The 17,461-nt window shown below is 37.1% G+C and overlaps 1 protein-coding gene across 1 annotated transcript in view; it reads right to left on the bottom strand.

The window, feature by feature from the left end:
* Pus7 (pseudouridine synthase 7) overlaps positions 1–17,461 on the bottom strand; it is a 184,876-nt gene that overhangs the window by 139,808 nt on the left and 27,607 nt on the right. The window contains exon 2 of the mRNA XM_090390419.1: positions 11,412–12,512. Within this exon, the coding sequence (XP_090246545.1) occupies positions 11,412–12,490 (1,079 nt within the window). The 5' untranslated portion in view covers positions 12,491–12,512. The remainder of the gene's footprint in view (positions 1–11,411; positions 12,513–17,461) is intronic.

Genomic DNA, 17,461 nt, shown 5'->3' with positions numbered 1-17,461 from the left:
AATTAATAATTTATTAACTAAATTATTTTACTGTAATAATTTATTTTGTATATTTTTAATGCAGATAGAGCTATTCTCTTACAGCTGATAGTGCACATAATATCATGCACTCTCAATTGAATTGTTGTTCTCTTTTTTGTGTTTTCCTATAATTGTATTGACAATGGCTATGAAACTTATATGAGACTATGAAGACATTTAAATTAACGTAAGTGATTCCATTATTACGATGTTATTATGAATTTTTCTCCTTATGTCTCAATTTTTATAACAAATAGAGAAGATTATAAACCATTTTTCTCCACACGCTGTTGAAGACTTACATAGAATCGCCATCCTGCACATTAAAGGCATTTCATAGTGCATTTCTTGAATCTCAAAGAGGTTTAATATTTTCACAACTTTCAAGCCTATAAATTCAATTAGCTCATTGATACTATCTCTACTGCTACCTGGAGTCTATTCAGTCCTATGCAACTGTAAATTATTCTACTTTGGACAAATAAAGCCAATCTGTTTTGCCTTCCTCCAAGAAGCAGAACATGGGATTACTGATACTAGCCACAGGATCCTTTCGAATGATGCCAAATTACTACATAAACATTCCTATAAATATGAGCATCTTTTTAAAGAAAGTTCTGAAGTATTCAGCATTGCTCAAATCTCAACCTTAACGATGGACTCTCCATGCTGAGAGTTTATTTTTCACTCGGTTAGACTATAATAAGTTTAGTTTAATCCTTTATCCAAGTGTGAGCAAACAAAGTTTGCGCCTGAAAGTATCTTCAGGACTGGGGCAAGGTAGTACAACACCGGGCAACTGTGGAGAAAAAAAAAATAAAACTGTTGCAAAGGTGGAGAAAGCTCTCCACCTTTGCAACAAGTTGAGAGCAAAGTTCCTTGCAGATATGTGTAATGCTATGCATTAAGGCAAGGGCCACTACCCATACCGGTTTCGACCTTTATCGAGGTCTCATCAGTGGGAGCCAGGCCCAGTAGTGGAGACACCAAGGCAGAAGCAATGTGAGGTCATCCCAACCTATAGGAGTTGCCAAAGGGTGTACAACCTTATTATTAAATTATTCCAGATTCAGATCCGGATCCAGTCCTGAAGATACTTTCAGGTGCAAACTTTGTTTGCTCACACTTGGATAAAGGATTAAACTAAACTTATTATGGACTCTCCATGCCAAAAATCTGGAAAATTATGATTAAGAACTATTACACATAGTTTTCATTACATGCACACATATACTTCATTTTTTTAAATCATATGTATGTACATTTCAGTTGACCCTAATAAATATTCGTTTTTACCTGGCTGTCTCACGATGCATATAAGGATAGATTCCGTTTTCCATATACCTTCATTGTTGTTTAATTTTTTAAATTTCCAACTGTATTACACTGATGATGATCAATGATACATAAATAGAAATATTTGTAATTAATTTATCTTAATTGAATATGTTTCAACTGTGTGTACTTGTACCTTATACAGAATGAATAATGCATATTATCTATCAGTAAGCATATTAAAATTCTTTATTTCTGCAATGGTTTTCTTGCACTGCTCATCTGGAATGGCTTGTGGTTTGTCTGAAATGAAGTCATGCACATCCTCGAGTTGTGCATGACTTCATTCTAGTTCTTCCAACAGGTGTTTACAGACAGGTCCTTGATGTCTTCTACAATGTGTTTTTCTTTTTTTTTAGGAAGACTGTCGACTATGGTGAAGTTCTTCCAAAACTGAATAACATTGAAGTTGTTGTCACTGCCCATGGCATCAACAGTTCAGTCCATACACCTCTTCATGTAATCAGCCTTAAAGGCCTTGATTATTCCCTGGTCAAGCTGCTGGATAAGGGAGGTAATGTTAGGGGAGAGAAAGTCCACTTCTATTTCTTCATTTGCCTAGTCGTGTGATTAGATGTTGATGTCCTTAGGCACTGTAGAGCATAAGGACTGTGAATAAAAGCCCTTTTCCTCCAGGTATTCTTTGACTTTGGGGATGAAGTTGTGGAACTAGTTCAGGAAGAGGTTCTTCGTCATCTAGGCTTTTGCATTCCACATCCAGTACACAGGCAGTATATTTTTGTCACATTCTTTAAGAGCTCTTGGGTTCTGTGTACTGAAAATTAGACCAGGCTTTGTCATGTGGCCTGCTGCATTGCTGCAAACTAGCAGTCTAACCTAATCTTGCACTGCCTTAAATCTTGGAGCCCCTTCTTCTGTGCGACAGCTATATAACCTGAACACTAGTTCATGTTTATATCCCTTCTCCTCAATGAGCACATTGAGTTACACAGGTTAGGCCCACCCTTGTGATTAGCTTAAGCAGACTTGCCCATAATCCTTACATTACAGAGTGAATAACGCATCTTGAATTTCTGAAACCAGCTGCTGCTGACAATGAAAGTAGTTTCTGTGGGCACTGATGGTATGGGGGGGGGGGTTTGCTGCTTAATCCTGTTTACAACAGATTTATATTATTTTCACAGAAATCATACCAATGTTCACAGGCAAGTTTTGCTTGTGCTGGTCTACAATCCAAATGAACAGCACAGTCTCCATTTTTAACGTTGCTTTATCAAGTGCATAAGCTGCACGTTTAACAGTAAGAATTCCACCAGTTTGCAATGCCTCTCTGATCTCAGTTTCTTGTTTCCTTATGTATCTTACAGGATTTTCATTGATATCAAACACACAGCCTATAGCCATGTATGTTAGTCCTCGACATTCATCTGGAATCTGCATTTTCTTGGCCCATTTAAGCTTTTGTCCATCACTAGTTGCACTTCATTTAGAACCCATGCATATTCACATAAGCATAGTAATATTTTAAGCATGAGTACTCTAATACAGATGCACACAATACGTGAATACAGATCTCATGAATATGGAGATCCAACTGTACTTAATGTGTGCACTGCACACACATTAAGTACAGTTTTATATGGCACATAAATGACTGGTAGCATAGAAGAAATCTGACATGTAATCACTTCCAAATATTGTCCTTGATGTCTGGAGCTCTCTCTTTCTTAGAAGATTTCAAAACTATCTCCAGGCTAGTCTATGTAAGCCTTACATAGGAGCAGGAAAACTTGTAGATACCAGGATAATTTTTTGAAATGAACATTGTCTTTTGGAGATCATAAAGAAAAGCAGATCATAAAAGAGTTTTGAAGTGTCTGCAATGGCTTAAAGGAGGTTCTGATGTTTATACATTTTTACTATAGAGGTTGTATGCTAGGGTGCTTAAGGGTCAAAGTTGTATAACTGAGAGGAGATCTCCACATAGCCTTTAAAGGAAAGTGGAGAACCGACCAGGGCTTCTGACCTAATGTCCAATCTTCACCTTCTTGTGATGCACCCTGTTGGGTATCTACCTGGATAATGAATGAATGAGGATGGGCTGGAACCACAATATAAAATGATAGTATACAACATAACAGAATTTCATGATGGCTGGGGGCATCGTCCCATTAAACAAGGCCCCCATTGTTTTCACCAGGGAACCAGGGCAAACTGTGAAGTCAGCTACTGGAACAAATCCTAAAACACACCTCAACTCAAATAAAAGGAGTTCAAGATCGGTACTATCAACATAAGAAGCCTAAATTGCAAAGAAATGGAGCGCTGAGGAATTGGATAAGTATCAGATCGACATAATAGGGATGACTGAAACAAAAAATACAAAGACTGGTGGGATCTTTCTGAGCAATAAATACAAAATGTTATATTCAGGCAATGACAATCAAGGAAAAGGAGTAGCCATAGTATTCAACACTATATATGAAGCTAATCTTCTTGAATGGCAGGCAGTCTCAAGTAGAGTGATGTTGGCAAATATGAGAATAGGCTAGACAATGAGACTTATTTGAGGCTATGGTCCCACAGAAGGTTCTACTAAGGTAGAATTGGAAGAATTTTTTGAAGCTTTAGAGAAAGCAATTGACACAATGAAAAATTAAAAGTTGGTCCTTGTTGGGGATCTAAATAGCAGAGTAGGAAATGATTGTCAGACACATAAAAATATTTTTGGAAAATTTGGAGAGAAGAGCAAAGCTAATAATAATGGCAAATACCTGTTGGATTTCTGCTAAGGACATGGACTGGTTATTACTAACACAATTCTCCAACATAAAAATGTGCACAAATTCACATGGAGAGAAGAGACAAGGAATAAGAAATGTCTCATTGACTACGTTATTGTTGATAGTGATGTTTTCTCCCTTGTGCAGGACACTAGAATGTATGGAGGATTTGAAATTGGAAGTGATTACCATTTAGTCTTGAGCAGGATAAAACGGAATTTCATAATGAAAAGAAAAACATATAAGAGAGTGTTTTAAAGTGAATAAAAGTTGAACAGCTCTCGGATGTAAACTGTAGATTAAAATACACAATCATTATTCAAGAAAAAATGAAAGAGTTTGATAACAGGAACCAAACCTTGGAGGATAGAAAAATCAAAACTCCATGGTGGACACAGAAAGTTAAAGAGGCAGTGAAGGAAAAGAAGAAGGCATATTAAAAGTTCCTGGCAAAGAAGTCAGCTTGTGCTCTTAGTGTAAAAGTAGCTCTGTGTAAAAGCAGCTAAACAAAAGTCATGGAAGACTTCGGTAAGAACATAGAAAATAAATATCAAGGAGGGAAGATATTCTGGAGGTTGTTGAAGAAACTCAGAAATGGAAGAAAGAATGCTGTAAAAGGAAATGGAGATGATAAAGGTGACATGAAAACTGGAGAAAAAAATATCCTTGATATAAGGAGTAATTACTTCAAAAAAAGTGCTAAATGAAATCAGTAACAGCAGAGTGGTAAAAAACACTGACCAGGCATGCAATTAGGAATACATAACCATACTTGAAGTAGAAAAAGCCATCAAAAGCCTGAAATGTGGAAAGGAAGATGAAGTATATCATATTTATCTAGAAATGCTCAAATATGAAGATATAAAAGTTTTACAGTGGCTGTACTGCATAGTTCAAAAGGCTTGGACAGAGGGACGAATTCCAAATGACTTGAGTAGATCTCTCATAGTACCCCATATATAACAAGGGAAATAAAACTGAATGTGACAATTACAGGTGTATTTCCCTACCGAGTGTTCTTGGTAAGATTCATGCAAGTACACTTGAGAAACGGTTGAGGAGGATTATGGAAAGAATGCTTGGTGAAGAACAAACTGAATTCAGGGCAAATAGATGCTATCAGGATCAGATTTTCATTTTACAACAAACAGTTGAGAAATCATGGGAATATAACAAAGACCTGTATTTATTCAAAATAGTACAGTTATATGGTGTCAATGGGCATTTATCAATGCCCCATTGACAGTTAGAATTGAAGTCAGCAGTTAGAATTGAAGGAAGTACAGGAAGATGGTTTGATATTTTTTCTTTTAGTGTTACACGGTGAAAAAAAAATTAATGGTTTGATATTGAATCTGGTGTCAGACAAGGATGTACATTATCCCCTCTGTTATTCATTATCTATATGGATCACATTATGAAGGAAAGCAGTATTAAACTTAATATCAAAATTCGAGATGTTAATCTCAGCTCTTTACTTTATGCAGATGATGTTATACTTCTAAATAAATCTCCTACAAGTCTGCAAGATTCTCTGACTAAATTGATAATAATAGATATGGTATGAAGGTCAGCAATAACAAGACAAAGACAATGAAAATAGGCAGAAGCACCGAGAATATCAACTGCATTGTGAATGGAGAACCTACAACAAGTAAAACATTTCAGCCACTTTGCATGATATTTAGTGAAAATGGTAAATTAAATATGGAAATGAACAACAGAATCAACAAAGCTGGTATGGTAGGATAAATTTATTCAACTGAATAAATTTATATGGAATAAGAGAGAAATTACTCAAAATGTTAAATTAGCTGTATGCAAGACAGTGTTCAAACCAATTTTAACTTACGAATCTGAGAGCTGGGTTAGAAATAAAACACTTGACCAAAGACTAGAGACCGCAGATATGAGAGTCCTGAGAAACATTAGAGGGATGAACAGATGGCAATATCCTATTAAAAATGAGGATATTAGGAAAGAACTTGACATTGTTAGCATCCAGGAAAGTGTTAGCAGAGCTAATCTCAAGTAGTATGGTCACTTAAACTGAATGGGAGAGGAAAGATTAGCAAAACAAGTGTTCTCTGCCAGGTTGGCAGGAAAAAGATCCAGAGGAAGACCAAGATATAGGTGGATCGATACAGTAAAAAGTGTCTTAGAAGATAGAAATATAAGACCTGATAATGTTGGAGTCTTGACAGGTAACAGATTGATTTGGAGGAAAATTGTAGATAGGAAGTTAGTAATGATGTAATTTTTCATGTGGTACTATCATATCCTGTGTACCCCTTGAGGGTACATGCCAGGAATTTGATGATGATGATGAATTTGTATGTTGGGAAGGCCTCACCAACACATGGCAAAAAGATAGCCTTTATATCTACCATGCATGACACTTCATTAACCAGTTCACTGGTACAGTGAACAGACAGAAGTGTTTATAATTTTTTTAATCATTTTATTTGTTTTGTATTTTTTATTAATTTATTTTGTACAGAGTGCTCTCGAAACAAAACCTGAAACTTTTTTTTTTGATCAACTTTGGTCTCACATTGGGTGATAAAATTCATCTACCACTTAAAGACAATCACAAAAATTCCTTGCCCACATGGATTAGAAACTCACAGCCTGTTGGTCGGAGAGTGGATATATTAACCATTCAGCCAACCAAGACTGTGAAGCTCTCAGTACCAAGTTTATATAATTTTGTACTTTTGAGACAGATGGTGTACAGATTAAATGGGATTATAGTGACCCTGCAAGTTAGTTTACAGTAGACATAAACTGAAAGAAAGTATACTTTATTCAAGGATGCAAATTAATAATTTTATTAGAAAATATAGAAGTGGTAGTTCAATGCCATCTCAAACAGCAAAAAACATCATCAACATAACATAGCCACTTTGGATCTAAGATTCAGAATCTTAAAATTCTGATTCTTAAATCTCTATCCTAAACCTTTTCTCTAGCTATACAAATGTAGATAACATTTTTACTATTTGAGGTGGCACTGAACTAGGGTTTCTATCCTTTTTATACAATATTAATAATTCATGCTGTAGAATCAAATTACTTTGGAGAAAGAATTGTCAGGAGCAATTTCTTTTTTAGATACACAGGGTGGCCATAAATTAACTTTCCCTCTTTTGAGGTATCTGTAGCTAAAACTAATACACGGAATGAGGCCACATTTTATATTGAGACTTTCGAAGGCATGGGGAGATGAATTCCGTGAAAAAAATATTTAGTACCAAAAGTCGCTGATATGGGAAATTTTGGCGCTGGCTGAGCCAAAAGCAGTCAAATATTTGCAGTAAATGCAAGTAAAAAGGATTATGCAAATTTTACTGTGCGTACATGATAGCAGTGCCACCAATTTCACTTGAAAAGGGATTGGGAACATTCAGGCAGTTATTCGAATGACTGACGAATTGTGCTCAATATGCGTCCTACCTTGCCTCAGTGTGCTTTACTTGTTAAGTTGTTTTACCTTAAACAGTGCAATGCTGTAGCAGCCCTTCAGAAATTTAGAAGGCTTCATAACCTGCATACAGGTCCTATGTCAGCTATAACACTGAGAGCTATGATCAAGAAGTTTGAAGAAACTGGATCACTAGGAGTTAGACCTGGCAGAGGATGGAAAGTAGTGCAAGAAGAGACAGTAACAAAGTGAAAGAGAACATAAAATGGGCTGTTATGAACATCTAATCCGACTCCTTATGCTCAGCTGTAGAGCATGTTGCACACCGGATGCAATTTGTTGTACACAAGAAAGGTCAGCACATTGAAAATCATGTATGTGGTCCAGGGGACCCTGATTCTGATGAATAAAACATTATTTCCTGCGAGTTCAATCACTACATTAATTTCTCTGTCTCTCGCAAGTTGTTTTAGTTTAATTATTATTATTATTCTTATTATCATTGTAACACACCACATATCCAGCTGGAATGAGTGATGCGCTGTCGCTTACACTGTCGAAATGTTATTATTTGATTTTATCTGCCTTTAATGTAATTATCTGCTTGTTTTCGGTTACAGCAGCGCCAAAATTTCCCCTTTTGGCGACTTTTGGTACTAAATATTTTTTTTCACGGAAATCATCTCCCCATGCCTTCAAAAGTCTCAATATAAAATTTGGTCTCATTCTGTTTATTGGTTTTAGCTACAGATGTCTCCAAAGAGGGAAAGTTATTTTATGGCCACCCTGTATAAAAATTTATGTTCATCCATTTTAGACTGAATCTGACTGCTTGCTTTCAACTTCCGTTTACCACAAACTAACTTTTACAGGTTGCTATATTCCTAATTCATCTAGTATACCATTCATACCAAAAATATAAATTATAAATTCCTTGGTATTTAGGGCCAATAAAATTTGGTCCTCTAAAATATCTCTTCCAAAAGAATTGGAATCTATCAAGCCAGATAGTGCATATGACCAAACCCAATTGTAATGCATTCGTTCAAGGCTTCCAGTCAGTTGGCAAATAATCCTGCCACTTAGCAGGTCAATGATATGTAGGGGGCACTGTCTGAGGCCACACTTGGACTGGAGTTTGGGCACTCCTTGTGTGTGAGTTATATACAAACATCCTTATCCTGGTATGCATGCCATTTCTCTTTGTTTTCTGAATCAACCAATTCTTCCCTTACACATGAAAGTCAATCATAAAAATACTAGAGTTTTAACTGCAGATACAAAAAAAAAACCTCCCATAAAAATTAAAAAAAAAAAAAAAAAATGGGAACAAATAATAAAAATATGCTCCAACTCATCCAAAATAATACCAAAACTTTTGCCAATAAGAAACGCTTCCATATTCATTTCACCATCATTCGAGCCATTATTACAAACATTAGTGACATACATCGCCACTTACAGACATCAAACTCTGATCTCTTTTTCCTAACAGAACCTCAGCTGGCATCCTCTATGACCACAGTCTACCTCAACTATCCCAGTTACATCCTATATGATGCATTTCGCAAAAAGGATGAAATGTGCTTTTGTGAAATCTGATATCCCTGTCGAAGGTTATCCAACTTAGAATGCCCACTTTTTGATCTGCTCTGGCTAACGATTTCCTTACCTCACTTTACAGCCTTCATTTGCTGCCTTTACCGCTCTTCTAAATCTGAAAATCCTACAGCCCCTTTTGACTACCTATTACTAAAAATTGATTTCTTACAAAGTAATTACCCAAATTGTGATATTGTCCTCCCTGGAGATTTTAATGTCCATTACACAAACTTCCTCTGCTTCAACTTCACAGATCAGACTGGAGGGGAAGCTGAATCATTTGCCATCAGTCATCACCTAACACAAATAGTCAATCTATCTAACAGAATACCAGACAATCCTCATCATTCTACCAACACTTTTGACCTTTTTTAACAAATTCTCCCTCCAAATAAATCGTGGAGGTCTGCTCTTCCCTTAGCAACTGACTAAAACATTATTCAAGTCTCCTCTACAGTTTGTCCTCCACCCAGCCAATCTTATCCTCATACCCTGTGGTACTATAATTATGCAAACTGGGATGACCTCCACAATTTTTTTGCTACTTTTCCATGGTCAGATTACTGCTTTCACTCTCGTGATCCAAACACCTACACTGAACTAGTAACAGAAATAATCCTCACTGGAATGAGAGCCTTTGTTCCCAACTCCACTGCAACCCCCCCCCCCCCCGACCTGGTTTTCAAAAAAAAAAAAAGAAAAAAAAAGTGCCTCTGTCAACCATGATAAAAATACAGTTATGTTCAAAGCTTAAATTAAAAACTCCAGCTTCTAAAAATTCAGCTTACACAACAGTTATCAATGATTCCAAGGAAGACTTCGTAAGAATGAAATGAAATAAACTCGCCTTCTGGTCCCTTGCTAAGGCTAGGCTTCTGCCCCTTCACACAAGGAAAAGGCAGACCTCTTGGCATCAATTTTTTTCTCCAACTTCTGCCTGGATGACCAAAGCAAATCACCTCCCATACTTCCATAAACTGCCCACTGTATGCCTCCTCTGAACTTGAGCTGAAAGGACATCAGAAAAATCCTCATTAGTCACTAATAAGGTTCCTGGTCCAGAGAGTATTCCTCTAGACCTGTACTCTGGAACTGATACCCGTCCTGCATCATCTATATAAACTTTCATATTCTAATGGCATCTACCCAACAGCATGGAAGCAAACTCACACCCAAAAAGGGAGACAAAAGTCAGTCATCAAACTCTTGTCCCATTGCTCTCAGCTCAGTACTTTCAAAAGTGATGAAGATGGTTATCAACAACCAGCTTCTTCATTACCTGGAGATTCATCAGTTAATTAGCAATCACTAATATGGATTCTGTCATTCTTGTCTCACCTACCTTTGAACTCAGGCTATGGAAAGATTTGGAAAACTCATCATGTTATCACTCAATATTTCTAAAGCATTTGATCATGTCTGGCACCAAGGTCTCCTGAACAAACTGCTATCTTATGGCCTCCCTTCTACACTCTGTGACTGGATTGCCAGCTTCCTCAATGGCCGTTCATAGTATGTCATAGTGCAGCTACCATTCTACAGAAACTGAGAATGTATAGCTCTATGCCACTGCAGACTTTAATTCTGGTTGACTTATTTTTTCTATATTGGAATGTTGAGATTTCTTAGCATCATTCCAAGAAGCCTTGTTACCTTGAAGTTGGTTTTCCAATTGACACACAAACTGTAAATTTCTTGGATGAGATAGTATCCTCACATTTCCATTGATTGATAATGTGTACTAATTGTTGATTCTGGATAATGCAATCTTTTACCAATGTCACAAATAATTAGACCACTGATATGGCATGCTATAATAACACTTCCTTTCAAAACCTGTAAGATCTTTTCCACATGCATTGACAGTATAGTCAATTCTAGTGGTGTATCTGTTTGCTTTAGTAATATACATATCAGTTAAAAAGGGAGGAGATCTAATACTTATCTCAACATAATGCAACATGCAAAAGAGTCTAAGGAACAATAAAGAAAAATGTTAATGGGTGAGCAGAACCTTTAACAATGGATTTGTTGAATCCATAGAGACTGGGTAATAATAATAATTATTTGAAAATGGCTTTTACTCTAATAAAAAAATTAAATAAGTCCCCCTCTCATGTTTTATTTCATCTAAATCTTTAGGAAAGAAAGTATTCAAAAAGTATGAATATGTAAATTATGTTAGTAAAAAAAAACAAGAAGAAAATAAAGCAATAAATAAAAATGCTTTTATAAATTATAGCTTAGTAACAATTCATTAAAAGAGGAAAAGCAGTAAACAGTACCTGTGTTTCAAAACTCCATAAAATCCTTCATGATCTCCAATATATTCACTGATGCCAACATCTCTTTCTGTTTGAAGTGTTCCAGAAGTCATTTCCTTTCCTGTGATATCAACAGTAACTCCAGAGTGATTGCTGACAGTGGGAACATCACAGTCAACATCCATCATAGTTGTCTGTATGCCACCAGAACTTTTAACTTCTGTAGTAGTAGTAGTCTGTACACAATCAAAACTTTTAACTTCTGTAGTAGTCTGTACACCATCAGAGCTTTTAACTTCTGTACTAGTCTGTACACCATCAGAGATTTTAACTTCTGTACTAGTCTGTACACCATCAGAGATTTTAACTTCTGTACTAGTCTGTACACCATCAGATATTTTAATTTCTGTACTAGTCTGTACACCATCAGATATTTTAATTTCTGTACTAGTCTGTACACCATCAGGGCTTTTAACTTCTGTGCTAGTCTGTACACAATCAGAACTTTTAGCTTCTGTGCTAGTCTGTACACCATCAGAACTTTTAGCTTCTGTGCTTGTCTGTACACCATCAGAACTTTTAGCTTCTGTGCTAGTCTGTACACCATCAGAACCTTTAGCTTCTGTGCTAGTCTGTACACCATCAGAACCTTTAGCTTCTGTGCTAGTCTGTACACCATCAGAACCTTTAGCTTCTGTGCTAGTCTGTACACCATCAGAACCTTTAGCTTCTGTGCTAGTCTGTACACTATCAGAACCTTTAGCTTCTGTGCTAGTCTGTACACTATCAGAACCTTTAGCTTCTGTGCTAGTCTGTACACCACCACCACCACCACCAGAACTTTTAACTTCTCGATCATTTGAAGTTGAAGATACTTCATTGTTATAGTCCATTCGGAAATCTGATTTATCATTCACATTACGGTGATCAATACATGATGAGCTAGAAGATGAAACCATGTCACCAATTTTAGAACAGCCTGCCTCGTGATCAGTCCTTCGTCTCTTCAATAAATAATCGCCATTTTCAGTCCAGCCCTCCTGTGTTGTAGATACAGCATCTTCTTCGCAATCTAAACTTCGCTTATTAGCAGAAGCCATTATTAAAGGTCATATAATTTAACTAGAAAAATAAAATTATTTAATTTTTCTATGCATATATACATAAATACACACATAACACACATTACACAGTTTATTTCATAAAGACTACTATCTTCATGTAAAATAATTAATACAAATTGACATAAACTGTAATAAAACTAATTATTATTATCTGGTGATAGCAGATTTAATATAAAAAAAGTTTCATTTATCTTCACAAAAATCCAAAGATGGAATTATTAGGATTTATTGTAAAACAGACATACAATAAAACTTAAAAGAGTTTATTAACATCTCTCGCTCTTTTTGACATGGGCTGAAGAAACAAGCCATAAGAATTTTTCTTCAGTAGAATTTTTGTATTATCTTACTCTTTAATCCAGCAACGGTACTAAACAAATGCACTATGGGGTCCCTGAAGTTAGGTGTCTTGGCTTCATAATCACTGGGTCTAAGCAACCTGACAAGTGTGAATGTAGGCCACCTCCTAGTGGCAGGACCTGGGTACCTTTGGGCAGCTAAGTTGTCTACTATGCTATTTTCTCCTTTCTGGAGTTAGCAGCCCCAATAGGGTTTGTTACACTGCTATGAGTTCAACAAAGCAAAACGAGGACCCTCTTACTTAGGGAGGGACCATGGAACTCCACTCCTGTGATTGATTTTTCTTTTGACCTTGAATGGCAATGTCTCTGTCACCTGTTCCTGCAATGCTTACAAAGTAACTTCCACCACCTCCATGAGAAGACCACCTATTAGATCAGCACTGAATTCTATAATGAATTCTGAATTCTCTGTCACAACCATCAACACAGAGACAGTATATTTGTCCCATTTATAATAAGGCCTTTACTACTTCAGCAGGATTGGGTATGCATTGGCAAGCAAAACATTCCATCAACCCTGTGAACCCTTCTGCAACTTTAAATCTTCCTGTAACATCCACTTATCAAAATATCTTGGTTCAACCAGGATCATTATCTCAGAGAAACTTTATCTGTTCATATTGTCAGAGAGCCTTCACCACCACTATTGGTCTTGGCATTCACTGTCGTGCAAAACATCCCAACGCTGTTAATGTGGAAGTTTATACTGAGCAGGTAAAAGCATGATAGACTACTGAAGAGGAACAATCTGCAACATCCAACTATCAAAATATCTTAGTCCAACCATTTCAAAGACACTTTGTCTGCCCAGAATGTCAACAATACTTGATCACCTCTATTGATCTTGCCGTTTGCCATGCAAAACATCCTGTTGCTGTTAATGTTAATGTTGAAATTTGTACTGAACATGCAAAGGCAAGGTGGACCCTGCCTTTGCACGTTCATCTTGCCTTCCAGGAAACCTTGGTAGCTACAGAAGATATAGCTCATATCACTGAGTTTTGGTGGAGGTTCTCCCTAGGCAGACAATAACTGCAATCAGATCGCACTGTAAATTACCATTCTACAAGACAATTAGTGATGCGACTGCAGACATCTATCTTGTAAGATCTACAAGAGCAGGAAATATCCCCGTACATCCTGCTCCATCACTATCATCTCAAGAGAGGAGAAGGACAAGTACAATTCCATCTCTTCTTCTTCAAGTACACCTTAGAAAATCTCAAGATCAGCCTCCTCTCCCTCAGTATAGTCAAAGGATTTACAGACTTTATCTATTACAGCAAAGTTGAATCATTATTTGGAGATGGAAATTTCCAAGCAACATACTCCTTCCTGGTTAGTAGAGTATCATCCTGCATCATATTTTCAATCCAAGCAGAAGGACATAAAGTGTCTTTATGCACAAATATATGCATTATATAAGAACAGAAGCATTTGTGCTAGAACAATACTGGATGGAACATCTCCTCCTCCTCCAAGTGAGATGCACAAGGAGTTTGTCTGCTTTTGGAGGGATGTCTTTTCCACTCCACACCATACCTACCTGATTTAGTCTTTCCTTCTATTTCCTTCTGAGGTCCATTCCAGAAGAACTTTTCCATTCATCTTCTTTTCGATGAAATAGAGTTTACACTTCCTTGCCAGTTTATCACCTGCAGGACCAGATGGCTTTACTGCTATGGAGCTTCGGTGGGTTCCTCTGCCTATCTTATACGATTTAATTCAAGAACAGTGTTCATTCCAAAGAAGGAATATGCATCTGTACCCTCTGAGTACTGCCAATTAGAGTTGTTCTGTTTTCTTATATCTCTTTCATAAAATGTTAGCTAAATGTTTGCAGTCATACATCCAACATGATTTTAGGCAGAGCCTTCATCCCTGCAGTTGGCTATGCTGAAAATATCTTCATTCTTTCCTCTCTTCTCTCTGAATCCCGATGGCAACTTCAGCCTCTCTTTATGGCATCCCTGGACCTCCAAAAGGCTTTTGACACTATCTCTCTTCAAGCTATACTTCGAGCTCTGTCTACTCCAGGATGTCCAGAAGCTTTCCTCACCTACATATTAGAGATTTACTCTGCAAATTCCCTTACTATCACTTTGGCTCCAAATCAATGTCCATCCCAGTACTTAGGGGTGTACACCAGGGTGCCTCCCCCCCTTATTTTCTTCAATTGTGTCATTGATCAGTTTCTTCGCTCTCTTCCAAGCCATATTGGCTACTCTCCTGACACAACCACTGTTAATGCTATGGCACTGCTGATGACCATATACTCATAGTCTCTATTAGAGAAGGCTTGCAGGAACTCCTCAACCAAGCAGTCAACTTCTTTCAAGTCCAAGGCTTAAACTCAATATGACAAAGTCAAGTACACTTTTTCTTGTCACCTCAGGTAGAGACAAGAAATTGAAGGTTGAGAACTTTGAGTTTTTCCCTGCATGGCATGTCAATGCATTCCATCTCAGTTCTGGAGCAGTTGAGATACCCTGGCATTCTCTTCTCTCTGACAGGCCATTCCTCTTTCCCATCCATTCTAGGTTGCAGATTGCAGATGTAATCTAGCTACATTGCCTCCAGTTGGGGAAAATTATCATGTAGTCTTGACCTGGAAGACTGCCAGACATGCATAATTTTCTGTTAAGAAGAGATATGTGTGAATTACAAACAGGTGATTATGACAAGCTCAGGAGTCAGCTATTTGGCAGTGTTATGATATAAAAATTGGGAGAAGAGACATGTTTATGGTGGATGGGAGGAAGTCAAGAGGTATTTAAAGAAAGCAGAATCAGACTATATACTCAGTGTCAGAAGGATAAACCAGGTAGTAGGAGTTAGATGGATGAATAACATCATTAAACAGGAGTTGCAAACAAAGAAAAACTTGTGGACATATAAAGAAAAGATGATCAAAATTCCCATAAGCAGTACAAGGCAAAAGCAGGAAAGGCAACCTGTATGGTAAGGAAAGCCAAATATAATGATATAAAAAGAAATCCTAAACAGTTCTTTCAATATGTTGCAATTAAAAGAAAGAATGATTATGGAAGGATGACTTTTAAAAGTGCTGATGGTAGGAAGATAACAGAAGCAAACCAGATAGTTGAGTTACTGAGTGATCTTGCAAGGGTATATCAGCTAGTTGATGATATTGAATACTGGATGTGACACTGACTGATGGGAAGGAAGTTAGAAGCTGAAGAACTGGGAGTGCTTAGAATATTGCACAACCTCAGTGCAACAGAGCCATAGGATTAGATGGCATATCAGGCTGGGCATTATGAGTATTATGAGAATGGGCAGGGGAATTATCAGCTCTGCTGACCAAGCTGCTTAGTTTAAGCCTCAGTCTGGAAGATGGCAATGTACTGGAAAGGAGACAAAATACTCCCAGTGCACAAAGGCGGCTCCAAGACAGAAGTAGAAAATTATAAGCCAATCAGTATCTCAGGAGTGGTGGTTAAGGTATTGGAGAAATTGGTGAAAGACAGAATCCAGGACTGGGTGAATACAGATATGATACTCTAAAAGGGACAACAGGGTTTTGTGAAGGATAGGTCTTGCCTTAGTAATTTGCTTACTTTTTTATATAAAGTGACAATGGAGTTTTTTAAGGGAAGTGGCTACTTAGTGATGGCTACAGTAAATGGCTACTAGACTTTGCAAAAGCATTTGATAAGATTCCACATAGAACTCTACTACATAAATTGGAGCAAATGGGGATGGATATGAATCTGGTGATTTGGATTAGAGGGTGGCTAATGGACAGATATCAAAAAAGAGCAGTTTATGGAGGAGATTCTAAAAGACAGGTGGTTAGTTATGCACCACAGGGATCAGTATTTAGTCCCTTGTTGCTTAATTCATATACATCAGTGATATAGGAAATGATGTAACGAGGAATATTGTTTGCTAATGATGATGATACCAAGTACTGAGGGCTCAGTACTTGGTCCTCTGCTGTAGAATTTGTACATCAGTGATACTGGAAATTATTTGATGGGAAATATTCAGTTGTTTGCTGATGATGCAAAACAGAGAAGAGTAATAATAAATGAAAGTGACACTGAAAGTCATCCTGCAGGATGACTTAAAGAGACTGGCAGTGTGGGCAAAGGTAAACAGTTTAATATAGCTAGTTATGAGAATAGATCAAAGATCTGTACTATGAGAATAGACTGAAAATTTGTGGGCTTCAACAACTACCACAGAGACAAACAAGAGGAGACATAAATAACTTATACGATAAAAGCATATAAGTTATTCAAGGGATGTTATAGGACTCACACTGAAGACTTTTCTCAGTACATGGAAGGAAGGGAGAAAATGAAGAATCAATGGAAATTGTTTAAGAGGATGATTAGCAAGGGATGTTAGAACTAGTTTTGCTTAAAGAGTAGCAAATGAGCTGCCAGAGGTAGCTGTCAGTGCTCCATCTGAGAATGAGTTTAAAAAGGTGTATGACTGGTATTGCATAAATAAAGGTTAACGTGAGTCTCCTGACTCCATGGAGATGCCTGAATAATTTTATTATTATTAAGAAAGACTTCCAGGGAGTCAGGGACTCATCAAGGGAGGCCACATA

This window comes from Typopeltis vanoorti, chromosome 3 (genome assembly GCF_054136105.1).
Source record: "Typopeltis vanoorti isolate ZY-2024b chromosome 3, IOZ_Tvanoo_1.0, whole genome shotgun sequence".
NCBI classification, from domain to species: Eukaryota; Metazoa; Arthropoda; class Arachnida; order Uropygi; family Thelyphonidae; genus Typopeltis; species Typopeltis vanoorti.
This window is presented reverse-complemented; position numbering and strand designations above follow the sequence as displayed.